A 19,274-nucleotide genomic window follows, 5' to 3' on the forward strand; every position below is an offset into this window, starting at 1 on the left:
AACTTTGGGGATTGTGGATGTCAGCAGGCTGGGGGGAGAGTGCAGCATCTGTGGGTGGACACAAAGTGGCAAGCCCAGAGCTCCAGCAGCTAGGACAGGGCCTGGGTGCAAGACCACGACCCTGTCAAGTGAGGAAGGCAGAGGGACGGTGCCTTCATCATGGTGAAGCTAGAAAGAACCCACTCCTGGCACGGAGACAAGCGGGAGCGGGGCCTGCCTGAGCCGCTGCGGGGGCTTTGGTCCAGGAAACCACATCTGTGTTCCTCCGGTGAGCGTGTTGTTGGTGTGATACCTCAGGGTTCCAGCACTGACAGGAACCACCAGCTGCACCTGCAGGAGACTGAAGGCACCGGGAACCAGCCATCTGCAGGGTCAGCGGAAGCCAGGCCTGTGGGTCACACACAGAGACCCCTGAACAAGGTGTGCTGGGCTGTAAGTGATTTTAAAACGTAGACTAAACTACAGGACAGGCAAAGGGCAAGACACTGGTAAAATGCTCCCATGGCATTGGAACAAATAGAAGGTTTAGAAATGAGAAGCACAGGCAACTAGAATGAACATCAGGGACGATTCAGGAGGAGGTCGGAGGGCTGAGAAAGGCGGGGCTGGGAAGATCACCCCGAAAGCAGGTGCAGCACGGGCGTCCAGAACAGAAGGTCAGGACTGCGGATGGGCGGAGTTGGAGAGGAGATGGGCTGAGAGCCCTCAGGGCTGGTGGGATGTGAGGCCCAGGAAACGCCAGGCAAGTCTGTGTAATGCAAGGTGAAAGAATTTTAATACTGGGTCATGAGTAGGATGAGGACCAGGCATTACAGTGAGGGAGGCTCTTCTCCCACTTTTTTTTTTTTTTTCTGGTACCAGGAATCAACTCACGACCTCACAATTACGAGGCAGGCGCTGTACCACTGAGCTAAATCCCCAGCACCATCTCCTCCTACTTTAAAGGAAAGAGGAGGCTTAACTTTCATCCCTGAGTGCAGCTGCAGGTTAAGATTTTCAGAGCAACACTGAAATGGGGACAGCCCCACACCAGACAGTCGGTCCAGTTACAGGTAGCGGGTGCAGGGCTGCTCTGAGTCACTGGAATCTTGCTGGGCTTTGTGGAGCCAGAAGGGCAGATTAAATGAGGCCCAAGTGGGGCCTCCCTGCTCTGAACTTCCCGTCCTCCAGGTGCCCTACTCCAGGCTCTGGGCTCTTGCCCTCAGCTGTAGGCTCTGAGCTTTCAGGTTTCTGCTCTGGGTCTGGGCTCTCACCGATCTCTACACACAGCTTGGGTTTGCTCTGTTGGTTTTAGGTCCTCTGGGCCTTTCCTGCTGGCAAACCTCTTACTGCACAGGCTGGCCAGCCACTGGGTCAGCACAGAAGGCTGAGCAGCCATCCAGTCAGGCAGGAAAGGGTGCATCATGAGGTGGGTGGAGAGGCCCCAGCTGTCCTTGGGGATTCGGGAGGGACAGCCCACCTCTGTGTCGGCACCGTGGCACAGAGCCCTTGGGAGGTCCAGCTGGGGTCCCTGCACCTGTGAGGCCCTTTCCTAGGAACCTGTTGGGAGCCCCTGGAGCTGGTTATTGGTCCCATGTGTGAGGGCAGGACAGAGCCAGAGTGGCCCAAGCAGTCAAGCTACCTCAGTATTGAAAAAAGTATCCTGCCTAGACAGTTGTTAGTCGTTAGGCAACATTACCTCTTATGACAGTAACTTCACAAGGGTATAAATAAATGCTTCTACTGTTGAAGTCAGTCCTCTTGCCCATCAGGTAAGAGGTAGCTCCACCTGACCCCGGCTATTGTCTCGTCTTTATTTTCTAAATCCTCTCTCGGAAGTTTTCTCCTCGGGACCACCGAGAGACCATTTGGTGCCTGAGCAGGGACCCCAGTAAGGAGAGTGACTGGCCGGAGGACACTCCCCAGAATTGGTGTGCACAACAGGTTCGGGGGAGTGAATTGGTAGGTCAATAGTTAGCACTGGAGTGTTATATTGACAGTTATCAGGTGTGAAGAGCGGGGCATGGAGGTCTACTGACCTTAAACAATATAGTTACAAAAAATAGGCTTAAGAGAAGACAAAAGAAGAAAGGTATATTGCATTACTAGTAATTAAAATGGGACAATTACAGTCTCAAGAATCACAGAAGTATCTGTATGCAGAAGTGGTTTTGGCATGCTTCACTCCTGTATTTACCTTTCTTTTCTGGATTTTGGTTAAAAGGGGTTTTACAACCACAAAGGACTCGCCTCAGAGTTCTACTTTAAAATTAAGTCCCGAGCCCAAGCTGGACAAGGATGATGGGACAGTGGTGCCGCCGATAAAATCTGAACCCTCTCCTTGCTCCACCTAATAAGAAAGCAGAGATGGGGGACAACAGGGACCTTTCCCCAGAGAAGTGTTTGCCCGCGAATTCCATTTCACAGCACCCGATAAATTTAACTGAGCCACGGCGGCAATCCCGGCCTTTTCAGCTCAGAGAAACGTTGCTACGTCATAGGTTGGAGCTTCTGCTTCTAAGGGCGTAGAGCCGTTTTCTCTGTCTCCCTTGCAATTAGCATTAAAAGAAGCCAGATGGACAGGGGAGCCCACGGAGGGCTTTCAACATATCTACCCTGTTATTGAAGTTCAAGTCCCCCAAAATCCGGGACAAGTTATATATTGTTATGATGCCATACCTTTTAGTACCTTATAAGACTTAAAACAAGGGGTTGCTACTTATGGCGCTACTGCTCCCTTTACCGTGAGTTTATTGGAAATTTTAGCCAACAGATTATGGCTCCGAATGATTGGAAACAATAGCTAAAGCATGTTTAAGTCCAGGAGACTATCTGATGTGGAAAGGCAACTTCCTTGAGTGTTGCACTGACCAGGCAGCTCGGAATGCCATTCACAACATAGCCATTACAAAAGATATGCTAACTGGGGAAGGTGCCTTTGCTACCACAAACAATCAACTGACCTGTGACTTGCAAATATACGAGCCAATCAAAATGGCTGTGATGAGAGCTTGGAGGGAACGCCCTTGTAAGGGAGAGGCATCCCTTAATTTAGAGTCTATTCATCAGGGAGCAGAGGAACCTTTTCAAGACTTGCTGCATGATTATTACAGGCTAGTGAAAGGATTATAACACAGAGAAGCTAGCAAACTAATAGTTCAGCAGCTAGCCTTTGAAAATGTAAGTAAGGGGTATAAAGAGGACTTGAGAGCCCACAAAAGGCGGGCACATTGCCGGAGATGATCCAGATCTGTGCAGATAGTGGCCCCTCATATGTACAGGGGACTGCCTCGGCAGCTGCTATCGCTCAGGCTATTCATCCACAGTTTGGAGGAAAGGGAAAAAACAAGGCTGTTTGCGTTCATTGTGGAAACAAGGGACATTTCGCCCGAGACTGCTCTGGAACACCTGTAAGGGCAACACAGCCATCAGCTGTTCCTCTAAGAAAACCTGGTGTCTGTAGAAGGTGCAGACAGGGTATCAATGGGCAACTGAGAGTAGGTCTAAAGTCGATGTGGAAGGCCGTCCGATTCAGGGAAACTTTCAGTGGGGCCTGCCCCGGCCCCATCAAACAACGAAGGCCCGTTCCTCAATTCCTCCTCAGCCCTACCTCAGCCACCGTGCGTCTTTGACCTTTGGCAAGCGACAACAGACAGCTTAGACAGTTTAGGGGCTTAGACCTCAGTCTCTCCTCCAGATTCATATTGACTCCTGAAATAGGACCCCAAATTATTCCTAATGCAGTCTATGGACCGTTGCCTCAGGGTACAGTGGGACTCCTGCTAGGCCGCAGCAGTCTTATTTTCAAAGGTCTTCAGGTTTTGCCTGGTGTCATCGATGCTGATTATACAGGGGCAGTCAAGTTTATGATTCAGCCCACTCAAAACACTGTTCAAATTGATACAGGAAAATTAAAACTCCCAACCTGAACGATATCTGGGACAAGTTTGTGTTCTCTGAAATGGAAGAATGAATTTTAGGAACCACGGAAGTTAAGAGCAGAATATATTTACTGAGGGAAAGAAAGCTCCTGTCCCAGAGAGGGGCAGAAGGCCCACCTCCAGTGGGTTGCCCGAGACCCTGTCTTTTCTAGGGACTTTTATAGAGCAAAGCCATGAGCTGAGGTGGGTCCAAGGTAGGGGGAAAATGGGAAATTATGAGGTGGGACAAAACTGGTCAGCCAATAAGATTACAAGTGTAACTGTTCAGGTAAAATTGAGTAACCTGGGGAAGGCAGTCATGTAGCAAGCGGGTATGAATACAGAACAGGGGCTTTTCCTGTAGGGGGTTGGGCTAGTGACTCTTCCTGGCTTTTTCTCACGCCACCTTTCATCACAATGCTTCTGCCTTACACAAACAGTTCCATTTGACCTGGAAACAGGCCTGAGAAATTGTTAAACAATGCTCTTCATGTATATTACACCTTCCCTCACCTTCCATGGGAGTCAGTCCTTGAGGGTTACACCCCATTACCTTTGGCAGATGGATGTCACTCACATTCCTGCGTTTGGTTCTTTATGTTGGGTCCACGTTTCAGTGGACTCGTCCTCAGGATTTATTTTTGCTTCTGCTCGCACTGGTGAAGCAGCTAAGCGTGTCATTGCTCATTGCCGGGATGCCTGTAGTGCCCTTGGCTGCCCACGGACACTTAAGACTGACAGTGGCCCGGCAGTTACAAGTGCTGCTTTCCAAAGGTGTTGTAAAGCTTTTCATGTTTCCCTTACCATGAGGATTTGGTCAAGGAATTGTTGAACGTGCTCACTGTACGATCAAAATTCAATTACAAAAACAAAAGGGGGGATCTTTCCCTACAAAATTCACACCTCATGATAGACTTCACTTGGCAATATATACTATTAACTTTCTAAATTCTAGAAAAGATGGAAGTACAGCAGCAGAAAGCCAATTCCATCAGGTAAAAGAAAAAGGTTAGGAAGCGTCCTTTGGAGAGATCTCCAGTACTGGACAATGGAAGGGACCCAGTCCACTGCTTACCTGGGGTAGAGGGTATGCTTGTGTTTTTCCAGAGAATGGTAAGCGACCTATTTGGGTACCAGAGCATGCTGTCCAGCTATATCATGAACGCAGATCTGGAGAAGTTGGTTCTATCTTTCAGGAAGCTGATGTACAGTCCTGACAGCGATGCCTCAGAGACTGTGTCACAGCCGATAGACAACAATGAGGCTAAATTCAAGCTGGGGCCTGTTGAAGCAACTGACAAATAGAAATCTAAGATCTAAATAGGTAATAAAATATTATAGAGATACTGAGCTGAAAGTTGCCAGTATTCTTAAGAGTATAAAACACAAAATATTCATATTTATTATAGATAAAAGATTCTATTCCTTCCAAAAATTTTCTAAGAGATCTCTGCTAGTTGACAACAAAATCTGACTAGTCTATTTAAATTATAAATTTCTGAAATTGTAATAGAGTTGCTATAATTCAATTTGGTCAAAAATATATTTGAGTGCACTCTGATTTTGTATAGATGTTGGTTTGTTTGTTCTGTGTACTTGTTTGCACGTTTGTCTGTCATTCTGTGAACAGCTGTTCCCCTTTATTTTGAGCTCAACAATTTTTCTTTTATCATTTGTTCATAATAAAATTGGGTTATAGATTTAAATCATGCTTTCACTTGAGTTACCAGCTGGTTTAAATGATATCAAAATTAAGGTATTTTAACCACAGTCCTTAGGGTGAGGAGAAATTATTGGGTAGGACTCCAATTGGTGAATGGAGGAGTGGCCAACCTTTATTCATTAATAAGGATTCCCCAGGATCTCTATAGTCTCTTGGGAGACACCCCAATAATTGGGTCATTTGGTCAAAAGAAAGTTTTTCAATAAAAATTACAATAAGGTTTTCTCATAAAAGATGCGCTTGGTACAAAATTAAATTTTAACAGAGATTTTTACATGTGCATGGTAATTCATTAGTGTTTTTTTGTTTTGTTTTGTTTTGTTTTTGGTCTTTTTGAGACAGGGTCTCGCTATGCAGTTCAGGCTGGCCTTGAACTCACTTTGTAGCCCAGGCTGGTCTCAAACTCAGAACAATCTTCTGCCTCAGCCTCCCAAGTGCTGGGATTACAGGGGTGCGCCACCAAGCTTAGCAGTAATTCATTAGTGTTAATATGAGAGTGTATTAAATGTATTCACGATTCTGGAGCTACAGGTCTTCCAAAATGTAAAACAAAGATTGTTTATTATGATAAGACTTTCCTTCAGATTCAGACCTCTGCCTTTAACAAAAACTCATAATATATGCCCCATTAAAGGACAACAAATTAGATAAAGCTTCTTATGTATTAGAGATAATTGGTTAAAAAAGGTCACGTTATGTCAAATTGAAAATTTAAGTATGTTACAAAACATCATCATGATTGTCATGTAGCAATGTTCTGTATGGTTTTGATTTCTAAATTTCTGGGTAAAAATATGTAACTGTTGTTTGTTAATATTCTATTAGGATTTAAACATTAGAGGGGCTGGGAATATAGCTCAGTGGCATAAGCACCTGCCTGGCAAGCACAAGATCCTGAGTTCGATACCCAGTACTAGGAAAAAAAAAGGATTTGAGCATTAGGATATCCATGGTTGTTACAAAATAGTGATTCCATTTTTATGTTCTAAGGTATTTGCTATTCAGATCAGATAGTAATGTTAAGCTTATTGCCTCCGTTACAGTGTTATGTCATTAATCTTTTCTGCTGGATATTTAACGACTGAGGTTTGGAGACCAAAAATTAGAGAGATAAATTGGGCTAAAGGACAGTCAATATTTTGGCTGCACCCTCCGAGGTCAGTAAAGACTCAGGACATAAGAGAACCTCTGCTGTGACATCCTATAACTCGGTTGAGTCCCTGATTTTCTGATCAAGGAAAGTATTGGACCACAGAGGAAAGTGATTCTATAATATACAGTGTGCCTAAGGAGAGTCACCAGCAGGGGAAAAAAATCTCTCAAGCTTTCGCAGAAAGTAACTTGGTCAAGCAATGGCCGTGACTCAGCCAGACACCTGACACTGACAGAAGATCTAGAGATGCTGTACTTGGTTCCAAGATGATTCCTGAGGAGACTTACCTGACCCTGATAGATAGCAAAAGGTTAAATTTTTATTTATGCAGGTCTCCCTCTAATTGGGTTTTAAACATCCAGCAGAAAAGTGTAACCACAAGATGTAAAGAAGCAATGCCACAGTAATAGGTTAGCTGTAAAAGGTTCAAGTCAACAACAACCTCTGACAGTTGCCAGCTAGACTGAGAACTGACCACTGTTATGGACTTTGGACTGTATTCTTCAAGCACAGCTTTTCCAGCTTCAACTGAACACCCATCACTTCCGCAACTAAACAGAAAAGGGAGAGATGCTGGGTACATGACAGATTTTCTGTCTCAGCCCCTTCCCTGCACATTCCTTTCGGCCTTCATGAGCAGTGTGTCCTCCCGGCCCCATGAGGTACCCTCCCACCCCCGAGGGTCATTCTGTGGTCTTTGCTCCCAGAGCTGGTGGCATGCCAGCATCAGCTCCAGGGTTTGCTGCCTCCAGCACAGCAGCCTCCATGTCCAGCTGTCACCTCGGCAGGTCTCTTCCTATACCCCTCACTCTGCAGGGTCCCTTTTCACGGTGCTGGTGAGGAGCAGGGGTGGGGCTGGGCCTCCCTCCTGGGCAATGGGGAGTGGACTGCGCCAGTGGTCTGTGCAGATCGGGGATGTCTGAGTTTTCAGACATATCTTTGTGAGGTCCCCTGCTGCCCACCAGGGCCCTGCACCAGCAGAAGAGACCTGCTAAGGCACCACCTTCTCCAGGTTCCGTGCCAGGCCTCTGGCTGCAGGAGACGGCAGTGTCTTTAAGCCTAAGGAGGCTCTAACACTGTATCTGCACCTGTGATCCTCTATGCTGTTTAGTGCCTGTGGGCTTGTTTCTATCGTGTTTTGTTTTGTTTTTGTATCAGGGATTGAACTCAGGACCTTACACTTGCCAGGCAGACACTTGTGCCGCTGAGCTATATCCTCAGCCCAGAGAAATTTTTTTTTTTCTTTTTTTGGTACCAGAAATCAAACTCCGGACCTTGTGCTTGCCAGGCAGGCGCTTGTACTGCTGAGCTATATCCCCGGCCCTGGTTTTGTTTTTAAACTATTAAGTTTTTTTTTTTTTTTTTTAAGTAAAGGAAGATGGTTTATTTGGAAAAGGGTGAAAAAATGAGAAGATAGCTACTCTGGAAGAGTAGGGAGCATCACAAAGTGAATACCCCTGCTTTTGTTCTATAGTATATAAATATCTTGTGGTCAAAGGCAAAAGGCAAAAAGCTGAGTTCACAAGACCAAGTTCTGTCCTGGGCACTCCTCCCATGTGTCCCTCCCTGCGGGTGACTGTTTGCCCGTGTTTCTGGTGTGTGCCCCTGCTGTGACACGCATACTCCTGGGCAGCCCCCTGCCCCGTCCCCTGAGCAGCCCACTCCACACTGCCATGCTCCCATGTCACTGAAAAGCTGTTCTGGAGGCCCCAGCCGCCCCTCCCAGCTGCCAGCCATCCCGATGTGTGCTCCCCTGGGGACATTTGATTGTTCTCGCTGTGCCTGTGGCATATCCTGTCTGTCTTTGGGACCTGTCCCTGGACATGGGGGCACCAAACCCAGGGGGACCTATGATTTTCAAGTCTCCAGATTCCCTCCAGTCCCATACATGCCAGGGTGCCATCTGCGCAGGTGTCACTGGAATTGCTCCTCCTGGAGCACTCTCTCACGGGCTCAAGGGATGCCACTTTCCCTTTCTTGCAGTCTCTGCCTGTCTCCGGCCACATTTTCTTTGGGACTGTTGGTCTCTCTGTTTTTAGCGGCTGTTAGAGGCATTAACTCTGAAACACACTGCAAGTACTTTCCCTACTCCGCTGTTTGTCTTTCTGTTGAGGGAGCGGGGTTGCAACAAGGTTTTGCTGTGTAATTCAGGCTGGCCTTGAGCTCACTGTGTAGCTGAGGCTGGCCTCGAACTCTTGGTTATCCTCCTGCCTCAGCCTCCCAAGTGGTAGGATTACAAGCATGTGCCACCACGCCTGGCTTTTTTGCCATTTTACGATCGATGCTCTTGATTTTGTTTCAGGTGAAAGTTTTCTTTTTTAAAAATGTCAAATTGATTAATCTTTTCCCTTATAGCTGCTGGATTTTAATTCTTAATTAGAAAAGCATTTTAACTTTCTTCTTTGCCTCTCTGTCCCTGATCAGAGAAGGGGGCTATGTCCTGGCCCAGGTATGAGCGGCTGGGTGTGGCTCAGCAGCAGAACCCTGCTCAGTGTGTACCGGGCCCTGGGCGCCACCCCAGCACTGAGAAAGAAAGGTTGAGTTCTGCAGGCTCGTCCAAGTCTGTCCTTGTGGGAATGGGGCTGCCCCGTTGTACGAGGTTTCAAGCAGGGGGCCCAGTGGTGCCCCACATCCAGCGGCTCAGCCCGCTGGTGGCAGGGCCCGCCTAGGCCATACAAGGGAGGACGGGTGCGGCCTGTGGCTCTGTTTGAAGCTTGAAGAGAGTGTGCCAGGTACTGGGGCCAGGGCAAGGGCGATGGCCAGGCCAGGCCAGGCCAAGAGAGGGTGATGTCTACACCACACCGCTCAGATGCCACTTGTGGCCAAATCAAGACTTAAGTGTGGAAGGGAAAATTTCAGAGCTTCCAGGAACTAACCTGGAAAACAGCATTCCTAACTCCAGGGCCGGTGAGTGTTTTCTTAAATGAGACCCCAAGCACCAGCCACAAAGGAAAACAACACATTTGGTGTGGAAATGATGAGGCGTGGCCGGCCTGTGGTCACTGTGTGCGCCTCTGGGTCCAGGGCACACACGTCCACTCTGCTCACCCTGCCGGCCCGTGCCTGGTCTCTGGGGGTGACTCTCTGAGTCTTTGTGCCCTTTCTCCCTGCCACTTTCAAAGGGTAGTTTGGCTCAGAGACACCCTCCTCGGGGACTTCAGAGATGGGTGCCCAGCCTCCGAGCACCAGCACCCAGCGTGACTGCAGGGAGCCAGGCGAGCTCAGCCTTCGTGCTTGCTCTGCTCCCCGGCATCACGGTCTCCCCACCAAGTGCCCAGGCATGGGTCTGTGTGTGTCTCTGGGTGCCCTCGGTCTAAGAACTTACATTTTCAGTTTGGAAAAGACATTGTTAGTTTTCAAGTAGTTCCTCTCTCCCTTTCCTTTTGGAGCTCATTAGGAGAATATTGAAACTTTGGATCTGATCTCAATATCTTAAACCTGAAAACAAAAGACACACGTCCCTTTACACCTGTGAGCTTTTATCCCATTTGGTTATTGAGCTTTGGCAGGATGTGGGCCACCTTGAAGGGCTTGGTGCTTTGGGTGTAAATGTGAGTATCTCTCTCTCTCTCTCTCTCTCTCTCTCTTTCTCTCAGTACTGGAGATGGAATCTGCAACCCTTTTTATATTTTGAGGTGGTCTTACCAAGTTGCCCAGGCTGGTATTGAACTTTGGCCCCTCCTGCCTCAGCCTCCCCAGCAGTGAGTCACTATGCCAGCTTGGATGCATTTTCCGTAGGGAAGGGCTTTGTAGAAGCTTCTAGCCTTAGCACTTCCCTAATGCTTCCCTCCCAGAAGGTGTCTGTCCTCACAATTCTCCATCCAGGACGGTGGGTGGAGGCCCCTCGCTCAGCCTACCTGAAGCTTCTTTGACAGAGGCTTCCCTACTCTGCACCCCCTCAGTCGTGGCCCCTGGAGGCCACTCGCCACTCTTCTGAGCCCAGAGCCTGGTGCCCCCCCTTCCTCACTGCATTGGAGTCCATGGCACCTTTCTTGTCCCCCACCTTCACACAGCAGTCCCAGCCATGTTCCTCACAAGGACAGAGGACAGGAGATGAAGGCAGAGCCGGAAGGCAGAGACAAGAAGCCCACCTGTGCAGCAGGAGGACGCATGGCAGGCAGGCGTGGACACGGGCTGCACCCTCCCACCCCCTCGCAGCCTCCTCACTGGTGTCTGGAGCCCCTTGGCCCGAAGCTCCTCGTCTTCGCCCGTGACACACTTTCCTGTGCTGGCCCTTGGAAGTCTCCAACCTGGCCCGACTCTCCCCGCCCCCAGCCTGTGTGGCAGCAGAAGCACTGCTCTCTGCGGAGAACTCAGCTCAGCACTGAGGCTGCCCCCCACAAGCACAGGAAAGGAGAGAGGGTAAGGAATTTTGTAGGACCTGGAGACCTCCGGAGACACCCAAAGACTTACAATGGACACTCCAAGGTCTTTGCCCACGGGGATACAAGGCTGCCAGAAAGCTTTAACCACAGATGTTTGTTGAAACTACCCCTGCCCTCCCTGCTTCCTTATAAAAGGGCACATTTCTTGTGGTTCAGGGCAGACAGCTCTGTTGCTCTCTGCCTGCCTGCACCCAGGTTATTAAGCACACTCCTAGTTGCTTTCACTAAAGCCTGTCGTTTGGTCTCTTGCCTGGTGTTTTGTTAGACCCCTGTGTCCAAGTGGTGACTGGGCTGGGCGCCCGCCTGCCCACCATAGCCATGCACACACACCGAGACTGATCCCCAGGGGTGGCCAGGGCTTCAGAGGACTAGGTGGCTCCTCACTCTAGCAGGTCCCTCCCGGGGGCTCTGTGGCCCTGACTCTGCAGGGTTCTGCTCCATCTTGGCCGCTGAAACAAGGGGCCGCGAGCCCAGGCGCAGAGGTGGCAGGAAAAGACACCAGGACAGACACAATGCCAGTTTATTGCAGTGGGCTGGCTTGGCCCCTCCCACTGGCCCCGAGGTATGCGGCCCTCTGTCCCAGGTCCCTCCAGCAGGCAGGCTGTGGGGTCCCGACATGGGCAAGTGGCCACCTTGTCTGATGCAGCTCCTGGGCCTGGCCTTGCAGACAGACCTCTGCGCCCTCGATGCCATCAGAAAGGGTGAGACCTGAGGGTCTCCCAGGACAGGACCCCCATTCAGCACCCTCCTCCAGTGGGCTCTCGTGGGTCCAGACCTCTCCATGGTGTTGCAGGGAGGGGGAGGTGAGGCAAGGGAGCCCCACCTGTCTTTGTGGGCCCCAGAGCTGGTCCCCAAAGTCCTCATGGTCAGTGATGTGTGCCCTGGCTCCGGTGGTCGGGGCAGAGCCCTCCAGCAGGGCCCTATACGAAGGGGGCCGTGGGGGCCATGGGTGAGGGCACGCAGGCTGTGGTGCAGCTGCACGTGTCCACCTGGGTGTAGGTATGCCGGATGGCCGTGCCGTCAGGACACTGCAAGTTCACGGCCTGCTGGTGGGTCCTGCTCTCCTGGCAGCAACTGCACTGGTGCTGCATAGTCTGGGCCTCCATGGAGTACCTGGGAAGCAGTGTGGCTGATGAGGCGGCCCCTTATCCACCACGGCCCTGGGTGGCTCCCCTCCCACATGCTCAGGGCCCCTTGGGCCTGGCCCTGCCTCTGTGGCCCCTTTCCTGAGCCCACCCCTCCCCTGACCCCGACGGGCCCCACCTGTGGATACCTCTGCCTCTGGACACTGCTCCTAGGCCTCCAGCCCCCCGACTCCCTCCTGCCCCTCTAGCCGCTCCTGCACACAGGGGGCCACAGCTTGGTGCCCAGAGCCAAGGTGCCTGCTGCCCACGTGGCTCTGCCCGGCTGGCAGGGCCCAGCTTAGGGTCTGTGCAGATGGACAAGGGAGGCTCTGCAGGAGCACCCCCTTTCCCACAGCCTGCACACAGGCTGAGGGCCGGGAGGCCAGGCACCCACTTACTTAGACGCTCCAGGGCAGGAGCCCTCGCAGAAGGTGACAGTGACCACAGCCTCACAGCCCTGGTGCCGCAGGACGGTCACATTGGCATGGACTTGGCATGCATCTGGGAAGATGACAGGCAGTGCTGAACCCATGGCCCCTTGCTGAGACCCGGCTGGGTACAGCCCACCCTCCAGGAGGAGCAGCCCCCTTTAACCTGGGGCTCAAGTGGGCTCAGGGTGCCAGGGTCCCACTGCTGCCTAGGGCAGAAAACTGGGCAGCTTCCAGCAGAAACCCCGAGTGGGACTGGACAGGCTGCGTGGGAAAGTGCCTCAGTTTACCCTCTTCCTCCTCACAGGTGTAGCAGCAGCCAGTTCTTCTGAGGATCCCCTGCAGGGCCAAGCAGAGGGAGTGGAGCTAGAGGCAGAACTGGGCCTAGGGTGGGGTCACGGGGCAGGGATTGTGGGGTCTGAGCTCTGCAGGGAACAGGTGGGGCTTCGCTGGGTGGGTCCGGGAAGGGCTGAGCCCCTGGCACACACCCTGCAGAGGGGCGCGTGTGTGCAAGGCGTGGGCTGCGGCATCAGCACAGGGATCCCGCTCTGGGCCTCACACAGGTACTCGGTGCAGTTGTCCCCACGGCTGTCGACCCAGGTCTCGTTGGGCTGAAATGCAAGGCAGAGGGTGGAGCCCGCATGGCATCGGCTCGGGGCCAGCCCCACCAGGCCCCTGGGCAGGGCTCCAGAGTTCCGCCCTCACCTGCACCGTCCGGCCCTCCGGAGTGAGGCAGGCAGTCTGCACGCAGTTCCCACAGCACTGTCCGGCCTCCCTGGAGTGCACAAAGCCCTGGGGGCGCAGGAAGGTTGTCAGGTCTCCGTCAGCCCAGCCTGCCCTCCTGGCCACACCCTAGGGGCCCAGGGCCGTGTCCCCTCCCAAAAGTCCAGCTCAGCCTCCCCTCCCCTCCAGTACTCCCTCTGTCCACTGCTGCCTCCCAGAACCTGACCCGGCCAGGGTGCCCTCTGCCTCCAGGCCGGCTCCACACCCTCCCTCCAGAGAGGCCAAACAGCTGTGTGCACCTGGGGGCAGGGGGTGCACGTGTCCTCCTCACACTGCACGGCTGGCTCCTGGCTGGCTCCGGAGAGGCAGGTGCACGTGTGGCAAGGAGTGACCCCTGGGAAGGTTGTACCAACCTACAGAGGACATGGGGTGGCACCAGGACACTGGATGCTCGGCTGTGCCTGGGCTGAGCACAGGCCCAGTGGATGGGAACGCTTCTGCTGAGCGTGCCCAAGGCTGGCTGAGCCCAGACACGACGTGGGGCCCAGCTCTGCAGCACGCAGCAGGAGGGGAGGCTGCGTCCTGGCCCAGGGCCCGCGGCCTGTCTGCACTTGGACAGAATGTGGAGCCCCGGTGGACACACGGACCGGGCCTCTCACCCCCCGCCCCGCCCTGCCCCACCAGAGGCCCTGCCTGGCGGAGCACTTACCCCGTAGACCATGCCATTGTACTCACACAGCTGTGGCTCTGGAAGGAAAGGGCCGAGCGTGGCAGTGTGGCCAGCACAATCCCTCCTCACCGGGAGCTCCGATGGCCGGGCCCACCCCGCCCCAGCCCAGCCCTCCCAGCTCACGGCAGCGGAAGGTGGGACAGCAGTGGCCTTCCTCGTGGATCAGCTCCTGGCCCGGGGGACAGGTGGGCAGGGCCTGGCGGCAGGTGGTCACGTTGCAGACTGCAGAGATGTGGGGCCTGTCAGGGTGTTGCCTGCTAGCCTGGGACTCCCCAGCCCTGGCTGGACTGGTTTCCAGTGTATTTTCCCTCGGGGGCTGGTGTACTCCGTGCATCACCCCCAGGCCCCAGGTCCCTGGGCTGTCCCTGAGGTCATGAGCCTCACTTTTAGGTGGAAATCAGAAGCAGGTGACCGCCCCATGGTCCAGCAGGACCCGCTGCCTCTTCCTCCTCCCTCCTCTGCCCAGGTGCTCACCACACAGCGTCTCGGGGCAGCAGGGGCTGTTGGCCTGCGGCCTGGTCACGGTCACAAAGCCGTCCTGGTCGCACGGTGGGGCGGGGCCTGGGGCCTCACACCGCACGGGGGTGCACTGCACCGATACGGAGGCCGCATCACACACGCAGGCCTGGCAGCCGCTGACCCATCGCTGGCCGGGCTGGAATAGACAGGGCGGGTTCGAGAGCCTCGGCAGCCCAGCGTGAGGAGGGCAGGATGGGCACCCCAATCCCATGGGGTGCACCCCTCTCCCTTCCCTTCTTAGCCCCCATGGGGCGGGGCAGTGGGGCAGCACCACTCACAAACTTGGGGAGTCCGTCTGGCCCCACGCAAGCTGGAGGGAAGGAAGAGAAACAGTCACAGGTGCCAGGGCCCTGAGGGTGGGGCCAACAGGGCCGAGCCCCCACAGCCCTGGGGAGCTCAGGGCCGAGAGGCTGATGGGGCGGGCTCGGGGCCGGCACATGGAGAATGCGGCTCTCGGGGGCCCTCCAAGTGGCGGCGTGGAGCAGTGGGCTGGGAGCAGGGCAGTGAGAGTCACGGGGCTCAGGGTATCTCCCTGCACGTCAGGGCCCAGCAGGGCCCCAGGCCTCACTGTGGCCACTCCCGCCCCGTCCAGAACAGGGCCCTGTGGTGCAGGTGGCGCTTACGGCATTCCGGCACGCAGATGTCCTTGTGGGAGCTGAAGAGAAGCTGACCCTCAGGGCAGAAGCAGCCCTCGGCCAGCCCCCAACTCAGGGGGCTCTGGTTCCTGCGGGGCCGGAAGAGTGGATCTCTGAGCCAGAACAGGCTGCCTGAGGGTGGCCAGGGTCCTGGGCCAGGCCAAGGGGAGACCGTCCTCTGTGGGCTTGGCTGTGACTGGCCCAGGAGCTGGTGGCCCCCGGTTTGGGCATGCATGCAGTCCTGCCCTCCAGGCCCAGCCTCCCCTCCCCCTCCCCTCCCCCTCCCCACTCCCCATGCAGAGGGGCTCTAGTGCCGAGTACCTGGAGTCACAGGAGGCTGGCTGCACAGGGCCACATGGCTGGTACACCTTGGTGGCTGGGCAGGGGAGCTCTGCTGGCACACAGATGGGTGTCAGGGAGGCACCTAACAGCTGGGAGGCTGCGCCCCAGGGCTACCCTGCTCACCACACAGCCCGCTGGTGGCATTGCGCCAGTCTGTGCACACGCCCCGGGCTCGGCAGAGGGCTGCGTAGGCTGCCAAGCTCTCGCAAAGCACCTCCACGAGGCTGGCTTGGCAGTGGTCTCTGACGCAGCTGCTGAAGAAGGAGTCGGGCGGGATGAAAGTGTGGCACTCGGCGAAGACCCTGGGAGGGGGTCAGGGCTGGGCCTTAGTGCCTGGCAGCAGCCTGGCTGGCAGAGGCACCCAGGCCCACACCAGCCCCTGGAGCAGAGGACTCACGGGCTCAGCAGCAGCTTGCAGAGGGGCCCTGGGTGGCAAGGGGTGGAGGTGGTGGCAGTGGAGACGCTGGGTGCTGGGGGCTGGGGGCTGGCACTCGGGGGCGGGCTGGTTGGTGGCCTGCAGCCCTCTCCGCCGCTGTCAGGCACCTGCCAGGACAGGGCCATGTCCCGGCAGGTGGGTGCTATGGTGCCGGCCGGCAGGCGGCAGTCATCACTCTGGCTGTTGGTGCAGGTGCCTGGGGGAGCGGGGGGTGTTGCTGAGGAATCTGAGAGCCGCGGGCCCTTCGCTCCCGCGTGCACACAGGCCTGTGGCAGCCCTGCCGGGGCGGGGAGGGGCACTCACCACACTGGCCCTCTGTGTTGTGGCTGAAGTGGCTGTAGGACAGCCAGAGCTGGAAGATGCTCCCGGTGAAGGCGATGCTCACGCCCACGGCCGGAATGGCGACGTGCATGCTGGTGGCCGCAGTCACGGAGACGCTCACACCGTTCTTGCTGAAGCCCCCTCTCACTGGCACTTGGTCGAACAGGATCTGGGGCATCCAGGGGACCCATAGCCAGGCAGGCCCAGCACCGTGGAGGCTGCTCTGGGGCTCTGCCTCAGGATGCCCCCAGCTCAGAGTCTCCCTTCCGGGCGTCTGTACCCGTACCCACGCCCCACCCCTGCCCCATGAGCTCACCAGGCTCTCCTCCATCCCGCCAGTGCCAGGGGCAGTGGTGAGGACAATCTCCATGGACTCATAGAGCACTTGGAGGGCACGGGGACAGCCGGCGGCGGGGACAGCGACACCACAGTAGTGGCTGTACATGAGGATACTCAGGTTCCCGTGGCGCGGGCGGATCTCCCTCATGAGGATGTAGGTGCAGTTGCCCAGGAAGGAGTATGTGGTGCCGTCGAATGTGGAGTAGTGCGAGTGCCCCCACCAGCTGCAGGAGCCTGTGGGACACCACAGGCTGGAGGCCCCTTCCTGGCCTCCCATCACGCCGCACCACCACGTTACCTCAGGAGCCACACACACCCTTGGGCCTCAGTTGCCTCATCTATAAAATGGGTGTCATGGCTTCACTGTCATCCTCCCAAATCTATGTCCACCTTGGGCCCGGGAATGTCACTCTGCAAGTGGCAGGGAGGGGCTGTCTGAAGGGCCTAGGCAGCCCTAAACCCAGTGACAGTGTCCTAAGGGGCAGAGAGGGCCAGACACGGAAGGAGGCCACAAGGACGGGCAAGGGCTGGGGAGGCCAGGGCACCCAGCGTCCTTGACTGAGCCCGTCAGGGTGGGCTCAGGCCGGTCGTCAGGACCCAGGAACGGAGCTGCAGAGCCCCTGTCATGGCCTTGCTGCCCAGGCTGGCTCAGTGGGCACTCTGCCCTCCTGTGTGCTCACATTCGCACTCGTGGTGGGGCTGGCAGGGCCGGCTCTCCTCCCACACTTTGACAGGCAGGTGCTTGTTCACGCAGCTCACGTTGGCCACAGGCTCTGGTGGCAACAGGACCACCTGATTGTTGCCCTCACACCTGGCCACTGTGCAGTTGTCCAGTGTCCAGGTCTCGTTCACCTGGATGGGGAGAGGTGGGTGCTCCCCTGGGTGTTCATGCGGCCCAGCCCGTGCCCCAGCCCACCCCACCTGCAGCGCAAGAGCCCCATGACCCTGAGCTGCTGGCTGTGACCCCATCTGGCGTGCATTCCCCTGACTGCAGTTACCAGGGAGGGTGACCCAGCCGGGCCAAGGGCCTGGGCAGGGTACGTGGGCATCGGCAGCCCTGGCCGGCTCAGACCATGCCCACAGCAGGGGGAGGTGGAGGGACAACGAGGCCCACCTGTCGGGGAGGGACGGCGTTGTCACAGCCAGGGGGTGGGGAGGGTGTCGACACAGGGACGGAAGACACCGGTGGAGAGGATGTGGGACAGGCACCCTGGAAGCGGTCAATGTCACAGTGCTGGTTGCAGATGGCAGAGAAGTGGCACCCAGCTCTGTCAGTCTTATTATAGATGACATCCCCTGTGCAGGAGAAAGCTATTGGAGGACCCAGCCACAGCCCAGGGAACAGGTAGGCCAGTGGCTGGGACGGCAGTGAGGCGCACAAGGCTGACAGATGGGGTAGAGATGCAGGAGGACGGGGCATAGCAGGGCAGTGCAGGGCCGCCTACTCACCTGGTGAAAACAGCTGTCCAAACACTCGGCAGAAGCAGGGCGACGGAGAGGCAATGGGGCTGAGTGTGGGGAGACTGGAGGAGGGAGCCACAGACGCACTGAGGGTCAGCAGGCTGCTGGTGGGGGGCGCTGGGCTGGGGACAGTCCTTGGGGTGGAGGAAGGAGGCACGAAGGAGCGGCTGGCTGTGGGCGAGGTGGCCCTGGTCGTCAGCGCTGTGGTGCTCTGGGCAGGCAGTGGGGCAGTGCTGGATCTGCTGGCCGTGGGCGAGGTGCCCATGGGCAAAGTGGCTGCGGTGGTCAGGACTGCACTGGTGCCTGGGAACCCCGAAGTACTGCGGAGGTGGGCGGTTGCAGGTCTTGTTGGGGAAGGGCTAGGTGGAGCTGGCCCAGGGGTGGTGGCTGGGGTCACAGGAGTCCACAGCCTCGACGTGTGGGGAAGGCGGGTGGTGGACGCTGGCGGCACAGAAAGACTCTGGGGGATTGTGGGGAGGCTGGCGCTAGTGCGGGTGGTGGTCCCTGTGGAGAGTCCTGGCTGTGTCCATCCTCTGGTGCCCAAGGTGGCAGGGGCCGTGGTATGCGGAACAGACGATGGCGTGGAGGCAGTGGACAGGGTGCCAGGGCAGTGGCTACGGTCGCAGCAGAGCACGCGCACATTGTAGTTGAAGCACATGGTAAAGGTGCCCGTCTGGTCCTCGTTCCTGCACACCAGGCCAACATGCAGGCTACAGGCCACCACCTGCCCGATCTGGTCAATGCTCACCTCAGGGTAGTTCTCTGCCCGACACTCAATCTTCTCCGGAGCTGGGCACAGATTGCCCCCAGCAGCCTTGATATTTTCGTAGGTCTCCATGTCCCCACCAGGGATCCCTGATGTGGGAAAGTCCACGTCGAACCACTCTGTCCACTGGCACCGGGGCTGGCAGCGGGTCGTGCCCTGGCTGGTAGTGGCCTCGGTCGTGGTGCCCGCGGGCGTCTGTGTCCTGCCTGTGCTCACCTCGGTGTGGGGTGTGGATGGGCGCAGCGTGTGTGTCGTTTGCACCAGGCTTGTGGTCAAAGGTGCCGTGGACA

General features: G+C 55.7%; 1 protein-coding gene across 1 annotated transcript in view; it reads right to left on the bottom strand.

Moving 5' to 3' along the window:
• Positions 1-11,662: 11,662 nt before the first annotated feature.
• Positions 11,663-19,274, bottom strand: part of Muc5b (mucin 5B, oligomeric mucus/gel-forming) — a 27,575-nt gene continuing 19,963 nt past the window's right edge. Inside the window, exons 32-50 of the mRNA XM_013502904.1 lie at positions 18,207-19,274; positions 17,872-18,053; positions 17,438-17,609; positions 16,735-16,991; positions 16,401-16,587; positions 16,059-16,293; positions 15,785-15,963; positions 15,641-15,710; positions 15,308-15,408; positions 14,963-14,994; positions 14,640-14,820; positions 14,289-14,387; positions 14,145-14,182; positions 13,735-13,848; positions 13,418-13,504; positions 13,201-13,323; positions 13,003-13,051; positions 12,683-12,785; positions 11,663-12,273 (exon numbers count right to left, since the gene is read on the bottom strand). Coding sequence (XP_013358358.1) covers positions 12,081-12,273; positions 12,683-12,785; positions 13,003-13,051; positions 13,201-13,323; positions 13,418-13,504; positions 13,735-13,848; positions 14,145-14,182; positions 14,289-14,387; positions 14,640-14,820; positions 14,963-14,994; positions 15,308-15,408; positions 15,641-15,710; positions 15,785-15,963; positions 16,059-16,293; positions 16,401-16,587; positions 16,735-16,991; positions 17,438-17,609; positions 17,872-18,053; positions 18,207-19,274 — 3,470 coding nt within the window. The 3' untranslated portion in view covers positions 11,663-12,080. The remainder of the gene's footprint in view (positions 12,274-12,682; positions 12,786-13,002; positions 13,052-13,200; positions 13,324-13,417; positions 13,505-13,734; positions 13,849-14,144; positions 14,183-14,288; positions 14,388-14,639; positions 14,821-14,962; positions 14,995-15,307; positions 15,409-15,640; positions 15,711-15,784; positions 15,964-16,058; positions 16,294-16,400; positions 16,588-16,734; positions 16,992-17,437; positions 17,610-17,871; positions 18,054-18,206) is intronic.

This window comes from Chinchilla lanigera, unplaced genomic scaffold (genome assembly GCF_000276665.1).
Source record: "Chinchilla lanigera isolate Chin_1 unplaced genomic scaffold, ChiLan1.0 scaffold00075, whole genome shotgun sequence".
NCBI lineage: Eukaryota > Metazoa > Chordata > Mammalia > Rodentia > Chinchillidae > Chinchilla > Chinchilla lanigera.